The 22,876-nt window shown below is 37.5% G+C and overlaps 1 protein-coding gene across 2 annotated transcripts; it reads left to right on the top strand.

Moving 5' to 3' along the window:
• Positions 1 to 1,353: 1,353 nt before the first annotated feature.
• Positions 1,354 to 22,235, top strand: LOC128018183 (glutamine--tRNA ligase). 2 transcript variants are annotated; one of them, XM_052603536.1, is made up of 23 exons: positions 1,354 to 1,563; positions 1,703 to 1,853; positions 2,851 to 2,960; positions 3,363 to 3,438; positions 3,518 to 3,582; positions 3,665 to 3,718; positions 5,782 to 5,842; positions 9,564 to 9,635; positions 9,782 to 9,867; positions 10,688 to 10,774; positions 10,868 to 10,967; positions 11,263 to 11,341; positions 11,997 to 12,236; positions 12,318 to 12,410; positions 15,255 to 15,392; positions 15,483 to 15,570; positions 15,912 to 16,058; positions 20,254 to 20,355; positions 20,462 to 20,554; positions 21,208 to 21,335; positions 21,431 to 21,497; positions 21,735 to 21,860; positions 21,966 to 22,235. In XM_052603536.1, the coding sequence occupies exons 1-23, from the start codon at positions 1,453 to 1,455 to the stop codon at positions 22,014 to 22,016; spliced, it is 2,325 nt and encodes a 774-aa protein (XP_052459496.1). In that variant the 5' UTR covers positions 1,354 to 1,452; the 3' UTR covers positions 22,017 to 22,235. The 2 variants fall into 2 exon arrangements, 1 of the variants encoding a protein (XP_052459496.1); XR_008184767.1 differs by lacking the exons at positions 21,208 to 21,335; positions 21,431 to 21,497; positions 21,735 to 21,860; positions 21,966 to 22,235 and adding an exon at positions 16,534 to 16,600 and having other exon boundaries at positions 1,378 to 1,563.
• The last annotated feature ends 641 nt before the right edge of the window (positions 22,236 to 22,876 follow it).

Genomic DNA, 22,876 nt, shown 5'->3' with positions numbered 1-22,876 from the left:
ACCTTTCTGGACATGGACAGTATACCGTGCACACAGTTTTTATTAAAAACACGGCCATGTATTTTATATGTATACAGGTGTGTAGTACATGTCATTTATGTAATGGCTTCACCACATCTGTTAATAAACCTTTAACACAGAATCAGTTGAAGTCTTTATTCAGCAAAAGCAATCTACCTTTATCTTTAAAATGAAAATATACAAATTACTGTATGGTTTGATTTAGCCATTTGTTATTAAACTATAAAACATTTTAGTTGTTATAAGTTCGTAGAAAATAAGCGAAACATTGTTAAAGTGCTGCAAGGTTGTGGATTTTAAAACTTGACCAATACGCATAATCAAAATGATTTCATTCGAATCTTAAATTCAACTCAAAGTGCACCACAATGCAGTATATGATTAAAGACAAAAATAAAGTTTATAAAGACATTTTTACAACTTTTTTTTTTACTATATAGTGCATTTTATCTACTAAATGTATCATTTTGGGGCAAAAAAAAAAAATAGAGAGATTAAGAATGTTTATATTCCATCCAGTTCATTGATTTCGCTTTGTTATTAAAAAATTAATGATGGAGCAAACGATTAGGTATGACACAAAATAATCATCATATACATAAAAATAATAAATTTTGTCAAAGTTATAAAACAACACATTTTAAGGACTCTTATTTATGTAAAATAAGAATATTATCAAAATCCTTTATTGTTGTAGCTCATTATAGCCTACCTTTACAAAAATCACAAACCATGACACAATCTATAAATTAATTTGCATATTAACAATAGTAGCCTAACAAAAACAACAATACTGTCATTCTACGCTAAAACATACCTTTAAAAACAATTCCTTTATTTTTCAGATAGCCTACAACGCACTAACATTTTCAGAGTCGCTTTAACGCGAAACAGGAAACTCATGAATATTCATGTATGCTCCGCCCAGTGACACCAAATATCTCAGGAACATTTCAGAACACCGTTCCAATGTAAGTTAAATAATTAGATATTATTCCAAATAATTTGGTAGTAAAACAAAGTGCTACACTTAGTGTATTTATTTTGTACTACATTTCAAACTGCTTTTTATCACTTAATTAGAAGCACCACAAATTAAAATTGTAATGTTTTAACGACTACTGAACATCCTATTTAGAAGTTGATTTTAATGTTTTTTTGTGTTTTTTTAAGAAAATAAAGCTATGTAAACATTTGCATTTTTATAACATTATAAGTGTGTCCCATCAGGTAATGTAAATATCTACACACCTTCATGCTCACTTGAACACTTGGGTCAAATACAGGAAATACGTTATACAAGTAGTCAAGTGATGTTGTGCAAAGAGCGCAAGTGTGGGTATTTGGCATAGTCCACGCCTTTTGCCATAGACATCGATGCCTTCTGCAGGGTTGGCGGAAGTGTAAACCGGCGTGTGTGCAGGAAGGGAAATGGCGGACGAGGTGTCTATTTTCATGTCAATTGGCCTTAGTGAGCAGAAAGCTAAGGAAACATTGAAAAATGAGGCACTCACATCAACACTCAAGAAGGCTATCGAACAGGTACATAATTAATTAAAACGCCTGATGTGCTGTCAACCTCAGCCTGTAGATAACTTACTTGACATATTCTTCTACCCGTTACATTTACAAGAAGTATTTGTAAAAGATTTGTAACATTATTGCTTTTGTTATTTTTCAGGCTCAAGGGTTGCTTGGGTCCAAAAGCATTGATAAGACTGCAGGCACTCTGCTGTATAATATGGTGACACGACTCAAAGACTCAAATCGACTGTCTTTCCTCACAGAATATATCATTACACGAAAAATTACTTCAGAACTGCAGTTGTCAGGTATCTGTTTTCACTCTTCTGTCATTCTGTTGCTTTTTTCAATGTGTTGTCTTTTTAAAAATAATATGTAACATTATAAAACTGTTAGTCTTTTTATATTAGTTTAATAATCTATTTTTATTAATTGCAAGAAAACAAATATCAATGCCTTGAAGTACAATAACAAAATGAAAGTGAACGAAAAAAGACACTTCAATCAGTTAGAAAGTATAATTAATCTATAGTTAATCATAAATATAATACAAAAATAAACTTGGTTTAGTAAATTGTTATCAGAGAGTTATTGTCAAGAGTTTAAAATTACTATAAAGATGCCTCTCAAGTAAATATAAGCCAATTAAATTTAGTTGTGATTGTGTGATTTTTCAATGCAAGATGAATGCATTTACACAGTAATCCCGATTGTGGGAAAGTGAAAACAAGACATGCAACTAGTTCACAATGACTAGATTTATTAGACACCAGATAATCAACATAATTTGGAAATATGAAAATAATCTTCTATTTTTTATTAATTGCAAGAAAACAAATAGCAATGCTTTGAAGTACAATAACAAAATGAAAGCGAAAGAAAAAAGGCACTTCAATCAGTACGAAAGTATAATTAATCTACAGTTAATCATAAATATAATACAAAAATAAACTTGTTTTAGTAAATTGTTATCAGAGATTGTGTTACTTTTCATTACAAGATGAATGCATTTACACAGTAATCATGATTACATAAGTGAAAACAAGACATGCAACTGGTTCACAATGATGAGATTTATTAGACACCACATAATCAACATAATGAAAGATAAATATATATGGAAAGATAAATATAAATGCATAAATATGAAGAGAAAACTATAGCTAAGAAGACTAGATTGTCAGAAATAACTGAAAATCAAGCCTTACATGATGTTAGTCCTTTATCATGGTTCAGAGGTAAATCAATTGCAATAATTTGCATTTCACCATTTGCTGAGATTTATATTTCTGATATTTTTCACAGGGGCGTTGGACTTTTTAAAAAGCCACCCTCAGGAGAATCTGGATCGACGTGAGTTTGAGACTGCCTGTGGGGTGGGAGTGGTGGTCACACCAGAACAAATAGAGGATGCGGTAAGCACCCTTCATTCACCAAGGTTTTCTGTGGTGTGATTACTGACTTGTAGGAGGAGATAAAATGTTCCAGGCAAGATGTTCAAAAGACTGGGCACTCCTACTCAGAATATATATATATATATATATATATATATATATATATATATATATATATATATATATTTGTTAATTATAAGTTTATGCTAATGATGAGAAATACCAGGTTCATCTGTTCACATATTTATTTTGTATTCAGTTAATTAGTGGCCAAGCATTGAAATGGTTTCCTCTGTTTATTCAAGCTAAAAAAAAAGAAGAAGAAATTCCAGCCTGTTTCAAATATACTAAAAATATAAGAGACTTTCACAGCTTTAAGTTAGCACTTTATGAATTCTAATCTGTCACTGAATAATTCCACAGGTAGAATTGATTATCAGGAAGCACAAGGATCAGCTGTTGGCAGAGAGATATCGCTTTAACATGGGGATACTCATGGGTGAGGCAGCATGTCATATGTGCATGAATACAGTAACGTTTGGTGCTGGTGAGAAACCGTTTCGGTTTGTGCTCTTCAGGTGAGGCCAGAACTGCTCTCAAATGGGCTGATGGGAAGATAGTCAAGAATGAAGTGGATATGCAGGTTTTACTACCTTTCACAAATCAGTCCAAATCATTGTGTATTTCCGTTTTTATGTGCACTAAAATTTTGTGTTGTTCCTCAGGTGCTGCACCTGCTGGGTCCAAAAACCGAGGCAGACCTAGAGAAAAAGCCCAAGGTATTTTTTAACTGTCCCTGTTTTGTTGTACCACACACCTCTCATAACTTTTTCCACAATGATGTAACTGTAAATTGTTAGGCTATGTTGTACCAGTTCAAAATAGATGCTTCACAGTTTTTGATAGCAAGCCTTATTTGTGGTTTTAGACTTCCAAATAGTGTTGTTAGACCAAAATTTCAGTATTCGGTACCAATACCAGTCAAAATCCACGGTTCTCGGTACCAATTTCGGTACCAAAGCAAAACACAAAAATATTGAGGGTTTCTGTAAAAAAAAAAAAATAGTAATAGGTAATATTGTTATTATTATTACAAGATAATACTACTACTAATTCTACTACCATACTAACAATATACAATGCACTATGGATTGATGAGCTGCTGGTTCAAGAATATTAATCACATTGTCTGTGTTCGGTCGAACTGATTTCCTGAAATTAAAACAGGGACGGTAATGAAATTGCAATTTGTGCAATTAGCTCTGCCTACTACCGGAGAAACCGGCATAATCTGCTTGATCGAAAAATATGAATAATTCTAAATGAACTCCATTATTTTAACAGGAGAAGACAACAAAGAATATAGTTTATAGAATATAGAATATAGCCTCAAACACACACACTGGCGAGTAAAATCTAAGAATTTATTAGCCAATGGCTAACAATAGACATAATTTAGTCGCCCATAGTAAAATTTATTTGCATATGCGAGTGATTTATTCGCAATGTAGAGGCTGTTTTGACGGGTTGCCGTGAATACCTTTAAATGGAAACTCAAATGAAACGGTAAAATGCTTGTGAAGTCACTCAGAACAATGCTGGGGATGTTGTTTATGTATTTATGTCCTCATTGCTTCACGCGCTTCAGTCTATGTAGAAAACAAACCTGCACGTCTCTGCCATTCATTCATTCACACAAAGACGTGCAGAACATGCAGGATTCATATTTCTTACCAACTTTTGCGGCTTAACATTTACAGATACTGGTCCATATGGAGAATTGATTTGATTAATTTATGCTAACTTTAACAAATTCTGTGACTGTCTTAAAATGTAAGTTTCGTTTTTATGACTGGATTTTGAGATTCTGTCCGCGTTTTCTGCTTTGCGGAAATCATAGCGCTGTATGCTTCAAGAACCAGGTTGACAGGGTCCTCAGTACCACCGGTACTAAAAGAAACCTGGTACCATCACATTTTCTTTTTTTTTTTGTACTGCTTTAATAATGTACTTAAAAATAATGTGTTTTCTGAACAACCTAGTATGAGAGCCTGTTCCCCAAACCAAAATCATGACTTTGTAAAGGATGCATGACTTTTTAATCTGAGAAAGAACTAACAACACTGTGCTTTCCATGTGCACAAACCAGTGTTCATTTTGACAGGAAATTTAAGAACTAATGTATGAATGCAGTATACTGATACACATGCAATATTCTCCCGGCTGTTTACATTCACTTAAGACATAGTTGACTGTGTTGAGGCTATCCTATAAGCCTCGGCATAGATGGCATGGTGTTCTCAACGCGTAGCAGGAAATTCTGAGTCCAAACATTAGCTCTCTTTGGGTGGTGTTCCCGTTTGTTATGAAGGTAAAAAAGGGATAATTTACATAAAATGATATTTCACCCAGTGCTGAATATTAAAGTGCTGTCGTGCTGTTGGTAACCTGACTGCTCACGGCTACGGTAAGAACCGTGTGTTCCTCGCCATCCACACCCTTTCCTAACTAATTGCAACACCTGTAAATATATCTAGCTCCCAGTGACGTGTCACACATAGTGCAACACTCCCACCCAGTGGCTAGAATAATAATAGCAATATTAACCGATCCAGAGAAGGTGAATATATATAAATGGCTCCTTCAGACTGTGTTCAAGTGTATCCTAAATTATGTCCCACCGGGTAGATACATTACAGTTCAAATGTGGCCATCTAACCTCCCTACCAGGCATGTGTTTCCTTCACCATGTGACACCTTCACCATACTGTTTTAAATTGCATAACAGGGATTTCTGCAGTTTTTATGTCAACTTTGTATAACTTTTTTTTTCTCATCACAGGCTGCCAAACCAAAAGCTGCAGAGAAAGATATGACGATTGAGCAGGTTTCTGTAGAAAATGGTAAGACACAGACATTTGTTTCACATCCCTTTAATATGACTCTCATGCATCTTTGGTTTTGTGAAAATTAAATGGCGCATCATAGATACTAGGGTTGGGTAGTATGACGATGTATTGTGGAAACAATATGAATTTTGAAGAGATTGTGGTTCTGTAAATGTATATTGCTGTGAAATGCATTACTGATTAATGCAGGCATGTACTGGCCATAGACAGCACAGTGACATTTCCGGATGAGTCAGTCGAGTAGTGGGCTGATCGCCGAAGTGAGCGAGACCTCCCCCATATTAGTGCTGTTTTTAAATATCAGCTCATGCAACAATGAAAAAAATACTGCAGCCACACGCAAAAGCAGATCAGTTGCTCTCACAGCACTGGCAAAGATGCTCTTCTGCTTAACATGGTTTCAGTAACTGCAGTTAGTGTTGAAGCAGCCATGTCAGGAAGATGCTGTGTGTTTCTAGGCGAAAACAAAAGCTCTTTATTTGGCCTTCCAAAAGTAGATGCATTTAATAATCTTTAAGATTACTTACAACAAAACAGCAACGCATTTTATAGACGACCGTTTCATGAACCTAGGAGAGGTTTGAAATATTAGTTTTTCATACTCAGTTTGACCAGGGATGAACAGCTGAACATTCAGCGTAACACACCACAAAGTCTCCTACTGGATTTGCTCTTCATTAACTGCAAGCTATTCTATTCGCCACAGGAGTTTCACTCGTTCATTCTTGTGAGTGTTTACATTCCTCCGCAAGCGCACGTGAGCTCAGCTTTACAGAAACTTGCTGATCAGATCACAGAGACAGAACAACAACGCCCAGAATCTGTTTTAATAATTCTTGGGGACTTTAATAAAGCCAATCTCTCCCGTGAACTGTTCCATGTTAAATGTCAAGTCAAGTCACCTTTATTTAAATAGCGCTTTAAACAAAATACATTGCATCAAAGCAACTGAACAACATTCATTAGGAAAAACAGTGTGTCAATAATGCAAAATGATAGTTAAAGGCAGTTCATCATTGAATTCAGTGATGTCATCTCTGTTCAGTTAAATAGTGTCTGTGCATTTATTTGCAATCAAGTCAACGATATCACTGTAGATGAAGTGTCACCAACTAAGCAAGCCAGAGGCGACAGCGGCAAGGAACCGAAACTCCATCTGTGACAGAATGGAGAAAAAAACCTTGGGAGAAACCAGGCTCGGTTGGGGGGTCAGTTCTCCTCTGATCAGACGAAACCAGTTGTTAAATTCCAGGCTGCAGCAAAGTCAGATTGTGCAGAAGAAACATGTGCCACCAGAGACAGTAAAAACATGCATATACACTAGCAGCTTTGGGGCTGTCTGATCACTGCCTGGTTCATCTTATACAAACCCACAGGCAAAAACCTAAATCTGCTAAACCTGTAGGAAAGACTGTAAAGAGATGGACCAATGAAACAGAGTGGGCTTTAAAAGCCTGTTTCGACCTCACTGATTGGAGTGTTTTTGAAGCTGCTACTGCTGAACTGATCTGGACTAACTCACAGAGACTGTAACATCCTATATTAGTTTCTGTAAGGATATAGGCATTCCTACCAGGACTTACTTAACATTCAACAATGATATGCCATGGTTAACAGCAAAACTCGGATGCAGAACAGAAGAAGAAAGGCACCAGGCCCATATTGTGTTACACCAGCCTGTCCGAAAACTTTTGCTGACCAGCTGGCCCACATCTTTTTACAGATCTTCAACAGATCTCTACAGTTGTGTGAAGTCCCTTCCTGCTTCAAACGCTCTACCATCATCCCCGTTTCAAAGAATCCCAAGATAACAAGACTTAACGACTACAGACCTGTGGCTCTAACGTCTGTCATCATGAAGTTGTTTGAAAAACTGGTTCTGGCTTATCTGAAGGACATCACTGGAACCTTACTGGACCCCAAGTGCAGTTTTCTTACCGAGCTAACAGGTCCATGGATGATGCAGTAAACATCATCCTGCAACATCTAGACAAAACAAGGACTTATGTGAGGATGCTGTTTGTGGACTTTAGTTTGGCTTACAACACCATCATCACAACATCCCTGCTGACCAAACTGAACCAGATCTCTGTTCCTAGCTCTATATGTCAGTGGATCACCAGCTTTCTGACAGATAGGCAACAGCTAGTGAGACTTGGGAAATTCATGTCAAACAGCTGCTCCACCAACACTGGAGCCCCTCAGGGATGTGTTCTCTCCCCTCTGCTCTTCTCCCTGTACACCAACGACTGCACCTCTAAAGACCCCTCTGTCAAGCTCCTGAAGTTTGCAGATGACACTACAGTCATCGGCCTCATCCAGGACGGTGATGAGTCTGCTTACAGACAAGAGGTTGAGCAGCTGGTTGTCTGGTGCAGTCTTAACAACCTGGAGCTGAACATGCCCAAAACAGTGGAGATGATGGTGAAAACCTCCCTGCACTCCCCCCACTCACCATCATAGACAGCACTGTGGCTGCAGTGGAGTCATTCAGATTCCTGGGAACCACCATCTCTCAGGACCTGAAGAGGGACAATCACATTGACTCCATTGTTAAAAAGGACCAACAAAGGTTGTACGTACTTCTCCATTTGAGGAAGTTTAACCTGCCACAGGAGCTGCTAAAACAGTTCTACTCAGCTGTTATCGAGTCTGTCCCGTGCATTTCAATAACTGTCTGTTTTGGTTCAGCTACAAAATCAGACATCAGAAGACTACCGAGAACTGGTTCAGACTGCTGAAAGGATTATTGGTGCTCCCCTGCCCACCATTCAAGAACTGTATACATCCAGAGCTTCAAACACTCCAATCAGTGAGGGCGAAACAGGCTTTTAAAGCCCACTCAGTTTCATTGGTCCATCACTTTACAGGCTTTACTATAGGTTTAGCAGATTTAAGATTTTGCCTGTAGGTTGGTATAAGATGATCCAGGCATTGATCAGAGAGCCCTGAGGGTGCCCGTGGGACAGACTGATATGCATCTTTTAGTGCATATCATAACATAATCAATAACGCTAGACTGCGCTATTATCAATCACGGAAGCACTGCGGATTGCAAAAAAGGATCCCAAACCATCAGTTCTTATTCGGCTGGATCTATCTGCTGGTTTTGACACTGTCAATAATCATATCCTTCTGTCTGCCCTCTCATTACTGGGCGTCACTGGGATTCCTCCTTTCTGGTTTGAATCCTATTTTACTGATAGGTCTTTCAGGGTGGCTTGGTGAGGGGAGGTATCCAAAGCACTTCAACTTGTCACTTGGGTTCCTCAGGGATCAGTTCTTGGACCCCTCCTCTTCTACATACACATGACAACACTGGGTCCCATCATACAGGCACATGGATTATGTCACACAGCAATAAAGTAACATACCTTTAGCAGCACATAATGGTATAAACAGATATTTCTACATATTCTATACATCATCGTTTTCAAATACCTCAGTTTTCTTAGTCAACACAATGCAAAAACAGTGTTTTCAAATGTATCCACTTCAGAGAGCATCTTTGATGAGCTCAATTTTCACCAGGTAAAAACACCATCTCAGTGTGGACAGAATGGACAGAAAAATATTCATTTTCAAAAGTATCCGGATTACCCAAACTTTTTCTTCATAAATTTCTCTCTCTCTCTCTCTCTCTCTCAATGTGTGTGTGTGTGTGTGTTTGTGTATATATGTATGTGTATATATATGTATCTCTTTATCTTTGTAGGTCAAGCGACCACAGAGGGGAAATCACTGATGGAGCAGCTGAGAGGAGAGGCGCTCAAGTTCCATAAGCCAGGTGAGACCGTTAACATCTCTGTGTCCAGGAATCATTGGCAGCTTCATAGATTCTGTAGATTTTGAAACAGAATCTCTGTGTGCACAGTTATGTATAATGTAATTGGCTAAAAGTTAATAATGTGGTTTATTGTTCTCTCTCTCTAGGGGAGAATTACAAGACCGAGGGATATGTTGTAACTCCCAACACCATGAATTTGCTGAAGAAGCACTTGGAAGAGACTGGAGGACAGGTATGAGTCAGCATAGCCTAGGTGTCAGCAGAGGCAGTAGAGGTTATTACACTTGGATCAATATTAAGAAGCTAAACAGTTTTTTTATTATTATTATTATTTTGTAGTGACGTGCTGAAATTTCGACAACCTGAAAATTTTCGTCCAAAACTAGAAATTGCAATTATATTTTTATTTAGCCTGTTGTATTCATTATTTAATGTATCTGTCATGAAAGCAAGCTTTTATTACGGTCACTGTATAAATATTTATTTAAAGGCCAAATTAGAGTAGAAACATAATTATTAAAGAGTTGACATAACTGTGTTATGTGCAATTAAAATTTTGCACCTGAATTTTCAGTTTTCATGCTTCACTACTATTGTAAACTTTCTAATCTTTTTGTATTCTGTTCTTTTCGTTTATTATACAATTAACAAAAACAAAAAAAGACCCCTAACACTAGCTTGCTCTATTCTTTTTCTATTCTATCTGTTTTATTTTTATTTATTATATTGTTTAAAAGCCCTTGCTATGTGTACTGAATTAAGCTAACTGAGACTTGTTATAGCACTTGTATATCATTGCTCTTTTGCTGATTTTGATTGCTTCCATTGACATTTGGAAGTCGCTTTGGATAAAAGCGTCTGCTAAATAACTAAATGTAAATGTTCAGTAGGTTTTTATTTATTTATTTGTATTTTTTTTTTTTGTCTTTTGAAGTAAAGTCACTGATGAATTGCACAATAAGACCAGGAACACGAATTAAGAAATTGAGTTAATTCATATTGACAAAATATTTTGTTTACATCTGAATCTTGCTTTTCTCACTTCTTCGTAGGTCCGCACCCGCTTTCCCCCTGAGCCTAATGGGATTCTGCATATTGGTCATGCCAAAGCAATCAATTTTAATTTTGGTTTTGCCAAGGTAGACACACAAACACACACACACATATACATAACACATAACAATGTATGTCTAACAAGAAATCTTTTTCTGAATTTGTGTATCGGTTTGTAGGCCAATAATGGCATCTGTTTCCTGCGGTATGATGACACAAACCCTGAGAAAGAGGAGGAGAAGTACTTTACTGCCATCAGAGAAATGGTGGAGTGGCTTGGTGAGTATTAAGATCTGATGTGTCTGAGCAGTCAGTCTACCAGATTGCTGTTTACAGCTGGTATTCAATTAGAAGTTCACACAAACATGAAAAGCATGAAAAGCAGACAAAGCCTGCTATACTACTCTTTGTGGCAGTGTGTGCTTCCAATGTATTATGTACTTAAACAGATTTTAGAACAAGATTTAAAAGGAAAAAGATAAAGAAAGGGTTTTGTATTAGACAAATATTATAACATTTCAAAGCTGAACTTCACATATGGATGTTTGCTTGTTTGTTCTTTTCTTTCACTCAGGGTACAAACCATACGCTGTCACACATGCCTCTGATAACTTCCAGATACTCTACGATCTTGCTGTTGATCTCATTCGCAGGTGGGATTACAAACCTGATGCCTCAGGATGTCCCAGACTTTGAAATAACTTGTGTGCCTCAATATTTTTTCCACTGTTATTTTACAGTAATTTTTAGTCATAAATGTAAAAATAAATTATTATTATTATTATTACAGGTGTTTGACTTATGTTAGAGTCTTTATTATACTCTTATACCTTTTGTTCTTTAATATTTTAATATAAAAAAAGCTTTATTTTTTGTTTTTCATTTAAATGTTAAGTTTTTAAATTTTGTTGTATGCATTTGTCATTTCTATGTAATTCCTATTTTTATGTGTATAGGTAGAATTTATAAAGATTTTTAGTTTTGAAACTGTTTTTAGGTATTTTAATACTGCAACTGATTGCTTCTGTTGTCCTCATTTTTAAGTCTGTAATGGAATGCTTAAATCTTGATAATGAAATACTCAAGTTGAAAATCTTTACTTATGTTGTACATTGTGATATTTGTTGAAAATAAAAATATATGACAATGGTCAATGGATGCCAAAATGATCGACCCATTTAGGTTTGGATTTAAAATGACATCAAAAATCAGGGCATCAGTTTTTTTTTGAGCAGTGAAATTACCAGATCAGTTACATTGATGTGGTTTATATGATTAACTAACAATTCCTTTTTGTTTGTGTGTCAGGGGTCATGCATACGTGTGCCACCAGCGTGGAGAGGAACTCAAGGGTCACAATGTCCCTCCGTCCCCCTGGAGAGAGCGACCCGTGGAAGAATCTCTGATTTTGTTTGACAGGATGAGAAAAGGCATGTTTGCAGAGGGAGAAGTCACTCTCAGAATGAAGATGGTGATGGAAGATGGAAAAATGGACCCTGTGGCATATCGGATCAAATACACGCCACATCACAGGACAGGAGACACTTGGTAAGAAACCTTATTTTGCTCACATGGTGTGGTTTTTGTTTATTATTGTTGTGCTGTTATTATCTTATATCATGTTTACAGGTGTATATACCCCACATATGATTACACGCACTGTCTGTGTGACTCCATTGAGAACATCACACACTCACTGTGCACCAAAGAGTTTCAGTCCAGGTATGTCACTCAACCTTAATGCCTTTTATTTTATCTGTATTATTTCAGTGTTTCAAGTGTGTAATGACACCGATTTCATTTTGAATCCAATTTACAAGTTCCTCATTGCTGTTTGATTCCAACTTTAATTCTATTTAGTTCTGATTAATGTGGATATATATCAGATCAGATCAGTTTTCTTAAGGAAACTGTACAGTTGGCAACTTGACTTTAAAGGTAGGGATGTAACAATTCACTCAACTCATGATTCGATTCTATTCATGATTTTGATTTCAAAATACGATTTTAATTTTTTGTTTTTTTTACAAAATGATATTTAAGACAAATTATAAATTAAATGTCATTTTATTATTGCTTGGATAAAATGCTGCACGTTTCTTTGTGAAAATGGAATGTAATGCTATAATATTATAACACTTGCATATCATTGCTCTTTTGTTGGATTTAATTGCTTCTAATGTCCTCATTTGTAAGTCGCTTTGGATAAAAGCTTCTGCTAAATAACCAAATTTAAATATAATTTAAATGTAAATAACAATACTAAATTCAAATTTTAAACAAGCCCCAAATCAAATAAATAACACAAATAAAATAAATGTCTTCATATAGGCAAAATAAGGCTTTGTTGACTCTTTGAATTTAACATTAGAGGCAACCACTGCATTTTAATCATGATCCAAACAAATATGCTGCATACATGCAACATGAGCAGTTTTTACTCTAAACATTTGAAGCAAAAACAGAATGGTGTACTTCAGTTTTGTAAAACTATACATAAAAAAATAACTGCATGAGATGTAGATTCACTCTCTGCCAGCAGGTGGCGCTTAAAGCGTTTCCTTGGTTTCTGCTGTCATAAAAGCAGCTCTGCACTTATTAAACTTTTCTAAAGACAGTAAGTTCCCCTCAGATATACATAAATATAAACTCTTACCTCTAATTGAATTGTGATTTTTTTTTTTGTGTGTGTGTGCATCTCAACCAATTTTAATCATCACATTTTGAATCGATTATTAACCGGCTCACAGTTAATCTTTGAATCGCTAGTAAAACTATCAATTCCAAACTGTTACATTTAATAAATATTTTTAGATATAATAATCAACAGTTAAAAATAGTTCTATACAACATTTGTAATTGCACATAAGGTTGTTTTTATGTTTAAAGATTTGCTGTTGAAAAATAAATGTTGTTACAGTGCAAATATTGAATAAAATTTCACTGACAGGTTAAGGTAAAATATAATGATTATCAGGGCTTTAAGCTTCCTCTTTCACCCAAACTAACACTGTCAGCCAATCAAAATATTTAGCTCTTAGTAACACGAGACATGCATAATAGTATCCAATTGCTGAGTTGCAGCCCTGATGAATGGTGAAGCATGACAAAAAGCTGCAAGGCACAGTGGTCAAAGATGTCCATCTAGCGCAGGGATCCTCAAATCCTCAAATGTTAAAGTTGACACAGTCATTGCATGCTTTTCATGTTAAGGCTCAGGTTGTTTTTTTTTTTTGCTTTAACTCCTGGATTATGTAGTATATTTAGGATATAATTAGCAACATTCTCTTTTTATATATTTTTTTTTTTTTTTTTTACTAACAAGTGTATGAACATTAATTGATTTATTGAGGTAAGCTTTATGTGTAGCTTTCACAAGGCAGATGAACGTAGAGTGGTTATAATCGTCTGGGTTTAAATCATGCTCAAATTGATTCGATTTGGATGCAATATTTACACTGAAGCTGGCAGCCGGTGGCTGTGTGATAAGGGGCATAACATTTCATGACCAGGTGCCGAGTAGACCTGTGCCAGTATTCGGCAATGCGATATGTCATGGTAATGAATATGCACAATGTTGTTATTGTGGGTACTTCTAAATACCGTGAATAATTATATATTAAAAATTATTCCGAATTTGAAATGCTTTTTAAGAATACTTTTACCATAAACTGGTCAAATTGAACAACACCGCTGTATGCTGCTTGAAAGAAGTTTGCTCTCTGATGTACACAAGTACACATGAGAAATACGTGGGGAACACGTGAGAGACACGCTGAATGAAAGCACATTCACTCTCTGATAGCAGATGGCGCTAAACTGCAGAAAATGCAGCCTTTACTCTGGAAACCCCATAAATAAAGCCGCTGCACTACTATCTAAAATGTATTTAAATAGCCATTCAAATTTGTGGATTTGCTATGGTGTTCATCACAGCGCCAAATATTTAAATATTTAGACTTAATAGGCTATTTATAAAAAAAAAAATCTTTACATTTTAATCTGGACTACAAAATGCTCTAGATATTGTTTGAAAGTGTTTTAATAATTCATTACATTAGGGCTTCACTAAATAACATTAGTTAATTCACTAGTTAACATAAACTGCCAGTGAAAAATTCTTCTGAACATTCATTCATCTTAGGTATTCCAATATTTGATAACAATTTGTTAAAATTGAAAGTTGCAACTGTTATTTAATGAGCTAACATGTACTAAGACTTGTATTTTTAACAAAGATTAGTAACTTTTGTAGCAAATGTAGCTATCGCTCAATGTGAATGTTATAACTATTATTTATTGCAAAAGAAATTAAACATCTCAAAATAAAATTATATGTGAGAGTTCACATGACAATATGTTGTTGGTACAACAGACCATATGCATATAAATAAACTGTTATGCAGGGATATATAAAGAGTAGAATGTGAACAGCTGTTTCACAATATGACTTAAAATATTTTGTAGTTTAGTACATTGGAACGCTGTATTGAAAACATGCTCAGAAGTTTCTCTATGAAAGATAAGCAGATAATAAACATTCTTGTTTTTGTCTCTCCCTCTCAGACGATCATCATATTTTTGGTTGTGCAATGCTCTGGATGTGTACTGCCCAGTGCAGTGGGAATATGGCCGACTCAACCTCACTTACACTGTTGTTTCCAAGAGAAAGATCATTAGACTGGTGGAAACCGGAATTGTTAGGTAACACATCCATTTTTTGTGTGTGTGTGCCATTTAATTGTGAATTGGAAATTGATGTAATATGTTGGTCTCTTGTGTTGTATTTTCCAGAGATTGGGATGATCCAAGACTTTTTACCCTCACAGCTCTCAGGAGACGTGGGTTCCCTCCACAAGCTATTTACAATTTCTGTGCCCGGGTGAGAAAAAACAAAACATGGGGTAGCATTGTTTTATGTCATAAGTAGTACAAATCAACATGTGAAAGATTGAATGGGAGCATTGATCTCCAGTATTGGTCCACCAATACTGTTTTTTGCTGATACAGATAAGCATAATTGTAAAATACAGCTGAAAACGTATTAATCATTAATAGTATTAAAAATAAGTTGATCTAACAGAAATGATCTAATGATCGATTAGCTTGAGTTGTCAAAGTTTGCAAGGTCCATAAAATTAAATGAATAGCCATTAAAATACTTGTTTATTAAAAAATATTAGAAACTGTTACCCTTTGTCAGCATCTGTTGTTCTGCTTTAGGTGGGTGTGACTGTTGCCCAGACCACCATGGAGCCACACCTGTTAGAGGCATGTGTTAGGGAGGTGCTTAATGACACCGCTCCTCGTGCCATGGCAGTACTTGAGCCTCTCAAAGTCACCATCACCAACCTACCAGCCAAAGCAAAGGTGAACACATGCATAAGTTCATTACATGTAATACACCACATCTAGCCAGTCATTATTGCAAAATAAATCCCAACATTTCAGCAACCTGCAGTTTTGTTATAATGACTAACTGGAGTTACATTATTCTGCTTAAGTGACTACTTATCAAATTAATAAACCAGTGAAAATTAAATATTCACATACCTAATGTTTTAATGAGTTTAAATCTAAACTAACTAAATTAAATCTAACTAGTTTAGCTAAAAGCTTATGTTAAAAAAAGTCTATCTACAATCTCCTTTGCAAAAAGACAAACGCTGCAACAATGTTACATTGTTTATATAATTTTTGCTTTTTCTATGAATTAGTTAGATAAGTAGATAAATAAGTATTAGCATTTCGGTTCTCTAACATTCGTTCATTCGTTCGTTCCCTGTATATAAACTGAACCGCAGCTACCTACCTTTTCGTCATTCTCTTTCTCTTCCCCGTGAAGATTTCAGAAGCTGTCCTCAGCAGACTTGGAGAATTATTGCTAAACAGTTTATCAACGGAGCTGCAAGGTAACGTCCCAAACGCAATATATTCTTAACGTTTGTCGAGTGACCTAACACTTACAGTAAGATAACTAACGCGTCAAGGCGAGTTTTCTACTTTAAGTTTCTCTACTTATTTTTGGTTGCTCACCACGCACCAAAAAAAGTAGGAAAAGAGCTCTCTGTCGCAGCACAGCTCCGTACTAGTGGTCACGTTGTGGTGGGCTTACCGTACGAAGAGAGTGCAGGCTTCATGGCTAAATACAAAAGAGCCAAAGAGCCCCGGAGGAGAGGGTCGTCCTCCTCGTCCGTGTGCGTGCGGAATGTGGATTTCTGCGAAAGGTTCACACGGTCTCTGCATCTCCTGCTTGGGTGCTAAACACGCTCAGGCAGCGTTGACCGACACCGAGGGCTGTCCCCACTGTGCAAAGTTCTCGGTCAAAACCCGAGAGCGAAGGCTTCGCGTTGCAGTAGCTGGGAAGTCGGACCCATGCCTCTCTGCTCAACCCAGAGATGAACCGATGGATTGTCCACAGGACTCCAGCTCCTGGGGTGAGATGATGGAGAAGGTGTCACCTGTCCTTCCCCCTGCTGTTTTAAGATCCGTTAGCGGGAGAGGAAGATGACGATGATGAAGTTTTGTCGACCATCCTCGAGAACGAGGATGACGATGATGAAGATGCTATTCTTCCCCCGATGCAGTCGCGTCCACCGTGTGCACAGGATGAGAGCTCAACCTCCCCTGTGCAGACAGATACAGATCTTATCGAGGTCTGTCGCAGGGCCACGGCTAAACTGTCGATCGACTGGCCATCCCAACCAGCAGATAAACGAGCTGAAAGAGACTTGTATGACGGAAATAGACTTTCGTCACGTCTCCCTCCAGCAAGGCAGTTTATTCCAGCCATCCCGGCTTATGTGTCTGAAATGAAGAGGTTTTGGGATATGCCTTTTTCCCACCGAGTACCTGTTAAGGGCTTCTCGAATTTGGGGATGGCAGATCCTCCCCCTGTAGAATCATCTGTGGCAAATCATTTGCATCTGAGCCGCAGTTTTTGGATGCCCCTATCAATTCGAAGGCCATGTTCGGCGCCGGTAACAGCTATGCGTCAGCAATGTGACCTGCAGAAAAAAGAGGGAGAAGCATTCGAGGTCTGACTCCCCAGAAACCCGGCAGCTCGTCCTTATCACCCAAGCCGTCCGAATTTCAGGCCTTCAGGTAGATGAGGTTCATTCTGATTATTAACCTTCCCGTCCTGCTCCGCCACAACAGCCGGGAAGCGCGGGCCCTCTGTCAAAGCCTGGTTTCGTGAAACCGAAACAATAATTCAGCCCCAGCAGCGAAACACCGGTCGGCCCCCCCTCAGGGGAACAAATAGAGGCGGTCTACCTGAGAAATCAGTTTGACATCAAGAAGGGTTTGAAACAGCACTCAGGGTTTCTCTGTCCCATCCCTTCAAAACGATTCCTTTCTCCCTCCCGCGGGGAAACAGAAAAGGAATTTAAATGTGCAAAGTGTTCATGTGGGCAGTTCAAAGTCCAGTGTTCACGGGAAATGGCACATGTTCATCTGGTGCCACCCAAAAAATTTCCTCTCCCTCCACTTACGAGGTTGGTTCCGAGGGAGGAAAGACAAAAGTGTGTAAGCATCCCTTCATAAATAGTTTTCTCTGTTGCATCCAAGCCAAGGGCTGAGGGCACAGAGCGGGATGAACATAGAAAGATATCACAAAAAAGAAAAACAATCACAAAAAATAACGAATATAACTCCTTCGACGGAGCGTTATTCCCCCCTTCGCACAACACCGCCAGTGAGCAAAGCCGGGAAGGGCTCACTCGCTGCTCAAGCAGAGAACTGGCGCGCATGCGCAGTTCATCCCTGGGTTTTAACAACGATAGACAGAGAATACAGACTTCAATTCGCTGTAAAACCTCCGGTTAAAATGAGTGGTGTTTTCAGTGGCCCAAGGGGAAGCAGCTAAGGTTTTAGATAAATAATTATCCTCTTTAATGAGAAAAGGAGTCATAAGAATGATCCCAATGGAGGAAAGCCAGATGGGCTTCTACTGCCGTTATTTTGTGATTCCCAAACGAAGGGGAGGTCTCCGTCCCATTTTAGATGTACGGGTCCTCAACAAACACCTCAGAAAATACAGATTCAAAATGCTTTCCCTCAGAACTTTGTGTCAAAGTATTCGTCAAGGGGATTGGTTCACCTCAGTGGACCTCCAGGACGCATATTTTCACATAGATCTTTTTCCTGCTCACAGGAAAAATCTAAGGTTCGCTTATCAGGGCACAGCATACGAGTATGTGAGAATCCCCTTTGGCATGGCTTTAGCACCCAGGGTATTTACCAAATGTGTGGAAGCGGCTCTGAAACCGTTATGGAACGGGGGAGTCAGAGTTTCATCATATCTGGACGATCTGCTCATCTGCGCACCATCTCCGCATCAAGCAGAGACAGATACACACACACTAGTGACGCATCTGGAGAGATTAGGTTTCAAGATAAACCAAGCGAAAAGTTGTCTAATTCCTTCACACGAAAAAGTCTTCTTGGGTCTCAGGTTGAATTGAGTGAGGTTTCGAGCGTTCCTATCAGAAGAGCGCATCAAAACATTTCTCAACTGCCTCTCCCTCTTTCAACGAGAGAGTTTAGACTCTTTCTGAATGTGTCTTCGACTACTGGGTCTGATAGACTCAACAGTGTCAGTGGTTCCCCTGGGACAGCTGAGAATGAGGGATTTTCAGAACTGGACAGCGTCACAGGGCATTCGCCCCACGAGCTGTCTCAGCCGCAGAGTGCGAGTCTCACCAGAATGCATGAGCGCTCTCTGTCATTGGAGAGCCCTGTCTTTTCTCAGGAAAGGATGTCCTCTGGGTCCTGTACTATTGAGGAAAGTGGTGACAACAGATGTATCTCTCACGGGCTGGGGGGCAGTGTTCGAGGGCAGAACAGTGAGGGGAGTTTGGTCTTCGGCACTGAGAGAGAAGCAAATACATTTTCTAGAACTACTTACAGTGTTACTAACTCTGAGACATTTTGTGCTTTTTCTCAAGAATCATCACGTATTAAAGGGCGAATTCCTCATATTATTCTGTTTTCACCTCTGTCGGGAGCTATGATTCAGATAATTACTCAGCCTTTCTTAGTCTGCTTCGTCAGCATATCGGCAATACGGGAGTTGTCTATATCCCATAGTGAGATACCGAACGAATGTTAGAAAGAGAACGTTAGGTTACTAACGTAACCCCGGTTCTCTGATAACATGAAGTGAGGTATCTCACAAACATTGCCCTCCTTGCCTGTTCTGCACGTAGAAGAGATATGCTAGAATGACGAAATGGCAGGTAGCTGCGGATTATATACAGGGAGCAGGACTCCCTGATCGCTGCAGCGATTGGTCTGCCATGGTTGGTAGACGTGGTGTTATTAGTAACCTAACGTTTCCCTTCATTCAGCTCTTTCTTGCTTTTTATCAATTTATGCTAACTATTTAAAGTAATACCTCTGAGGTCATTAACTGTAGTTGCTAGGTATCTTAAAACAAAGACTGTAGATAGCAATGATATGTTGCTATTGACCACTGTAAAATATAATTTAGGATATGTAGATGGATGCATAAACATACTGTCATAACCTCAGTGGATCACTGCTTTGTTTTTCCCCTATTCAGAAGGAGGTTCAAGTCCCAGACTTCCCAGCCAATGAAGCCATGGGCAGTCATGTGGTTCCCTTCTCAAAGACCATCTTTATTGAGAAGAGTGACTTCAGAGAGGTTTTTTTCTTTAAGATGTTTATATATTTTTTTTTAATAAATTGATTAGCATTCCATTTAAGCAGAATTGACCCTATTTTTGCTTTTTTATGTGAATTTGCTGTAGGTGATGGAGAAGGGCTATAAGCGCCTGACTCCAGATCAGCCAGTAGGTTTGAGACATGCGGGATATGTCATCTCTGTACAGCGTGTCATCAAGGTGAAAGACCACTCACTTTCCTATAGTTCACATGACCTGCTTGTTTCAGTAGATTAGACATTTAACAGACCTTTATAAAATTATTTACCAGTTAAAATATTAATTAATAGTAATCCTACACCATGTGAATGCAAAATTAGTATGTTGTGAGTTTGGAGTGTAGTGTGCTTATGAAGGCAAATAACAGATGTCAATGTTATAGACATTGGTTTAATTTAATATTCCCCTTTCATTTCACAAGTTGATGCACCATTCAAAGCATAATTTAGTTTACATGTTATGGTGAAGCTTAGCAAATGTATATATTATAAGATTTGATTAATCTATCATTTAATTGTGTAATTCCTGATTAACTCTGTGATTTCGAACAAGTCTGGTGAGTTAATGATTCAGTGACTAACTTGTATTGTATTCACTTGTCAACACTACGTGGTATTACCATAAAAGGGTCACTGAAAAATTCCCACCACTAAATCACAGACTGAAAGCAAACTGAAGAGTACAAATACAGTCAGGTGGAGTGACACAAACAGTGAAATGTCCCAGTTATTGTACTTCAGCACTCTTTTTGTTCAGCCAAATTTAAGGATCAACTCAGAACTAAATGTTGAATAATGCATTATAATTACAGTATTTAATATCCTTTATTTCAGGACGGCTGTGGTAATGTGTGTGAGTTAGAGGTGACGTGTGCCAGCTCAGACTCTGTAGAAAAACCCAAAGCATTCATTCAGTGGGTGAGCGATCCACTCCAGTGTGAAGTGCGCCTGTATGAAAGACTGTAAGTCTCCTTGTGTACTGAAACCCCAGAATTTACTTTGAATATTTTATGTCACATAGTGTCCCATCCTCAATCTCTCTCTTTTCTGTCTGTAGGTTTCTCCATAAAAACCCAGAAGACCCAGCTGAAGTTCCTGCTGGATTCCTGAGTGACATTAACCCTGTAAGGAAAATTATTGATCTGAAGATTTTTAAAAAGTCTTACCCTTAATGTTGATGTGCAGTGGTAGTAGTGAATAACTAACCACCACAAACTAATGCATTTATGCTATATTAAACTAAAGCAAGCAACTGCAGAATCTTTATCTAATAATAAAGACTTTCTTCTTTTTGGTTGTAACTTTTTTTAAAGATTTGATAGTTTTATTAATCACTGTTTTTCCTTTTTTGTCATTCTTAGGATTCCCTAACAGTGATTGAATGTGCCTTAGTAGACCGTTCTGTGGGCAAGGCCAAAGTGTTTGATAAGTTTCAGTTTGAGAGAGTGGGTTATTTTTCTGTTGACCCTGATAGCACATCTGAAAAGGTACTTCCATAAACACTCACTTACATTTTAAATATATTAAATAGATACACAAAAAATACAGTGGAGGAAAGCAATGCTTAATCTTTGTCCCCTTTTTCTCCCCAGTTGGTTTTCAACAGAACCGTTACACTCAAGGAGGACCCAGGAAAGATATGACAGGACTACGAGACAGAAGCTGTACTTTCAGCTGCACCGCCATTGTGCATCACAACGCTGCTTTCAATAAAATCAAATAAACCAGGGAATATAATGTATTCTATCCATACTGTGTAAAGCCTTTTTTAACTGTTCAAGTGCTGGGCTGTTTTGTATAAGCTTTTCAGTCTCCTGGGGTTCGGCATCTATGAAATAAACAAATTGAAGATTTTGACTTGATGGCTTGTTGCTAACATGTAAAATTTAGTTTAAACATTATAAACTGCATGGCTTTCTTGGATAATCCATCTTTCCTGTGAACAACAAACAAATCTATTTACATTTCTATGGGAGAATTGTAACGATCCTTCGACAGAATACCAGATAAGGTTACATGCATTCTAATTCATGTTAAAGGTTCCCTTGATGGTGTCCTACTTTTAGTACATTTTCAATATATTCTTTTGATGTTATAACTACATTTACAGAAGTGCAATATAACTGCTGAACTACATTATTTTAGTCACAGCTGTATAGGTACTAATGATTTTACAGGTAAGGCCAGTATTATTAATTTTCAAACAGATTTTAATATGTCTTCCAATGAGAATAGCACAACCTATTTGTACATTGCTTACAAAGCACTACTACACTATTTTTTAAAACCATTTTATCCACTGTACTGAAAAGCCATGAATTTGCATGTGCTATTTTGTCAAAATAACATTCATCACATTTAGCCAAAATTTAAACCACATTAAAATGGCTACCACACAGAGCCCTGATGCAGGATTGGATACAAATGAACTTACATTACATGGGTTTGGACAAATGAAGATAACAGAAACACATTTTCTTTTTGTATAGGGTTGTTAAAAGGT

Source organism: Carassius gibelio, chromosome A8, assembly GCF_023724105.1.
Source record: "Carassius gibelio isolate Cgi1373 ecotype wild population from Czech Republic chromosome A8, carGib1.2-hapl.c, whole genome shotgun sequence".
NCBI classification, from domain to species: domain Eukaryota; kingdom Metazoa; phylum Chordata; class Actinopteri; order Cypriniformes; family Cyprinidae; genus Carassius; species Carassius gibelio.
The sequence above is the reverse complement of the archived record's forward strand: the minus strand, read 5'-3'. Positions and strand labels throughout refer to the sequence as shown.

Coding starts and splice junctions, on each gene's coding strand:
- LOC128018183 (XM_052603536.1), top strand. CDS start 1,453: ATGGCGGACGAGGTGTCTATTTTCATGTCAATTGGCCTTAGTGAGCAG. Junction 1,564..1,702: donor TCAAGAAGGCTATCGAACAG/GTACATAATTAA, acceptor GTTATTTTTCAG/GCTCAAGGGTTGCTTGGGTC. Junction 11,342..11,996: donor GCTGTTGATCTCATTCGCAG/GTGGGATTACAA, acceptor TTTGTGTGTCAG/GGGTCATGCATACGTGTGCC.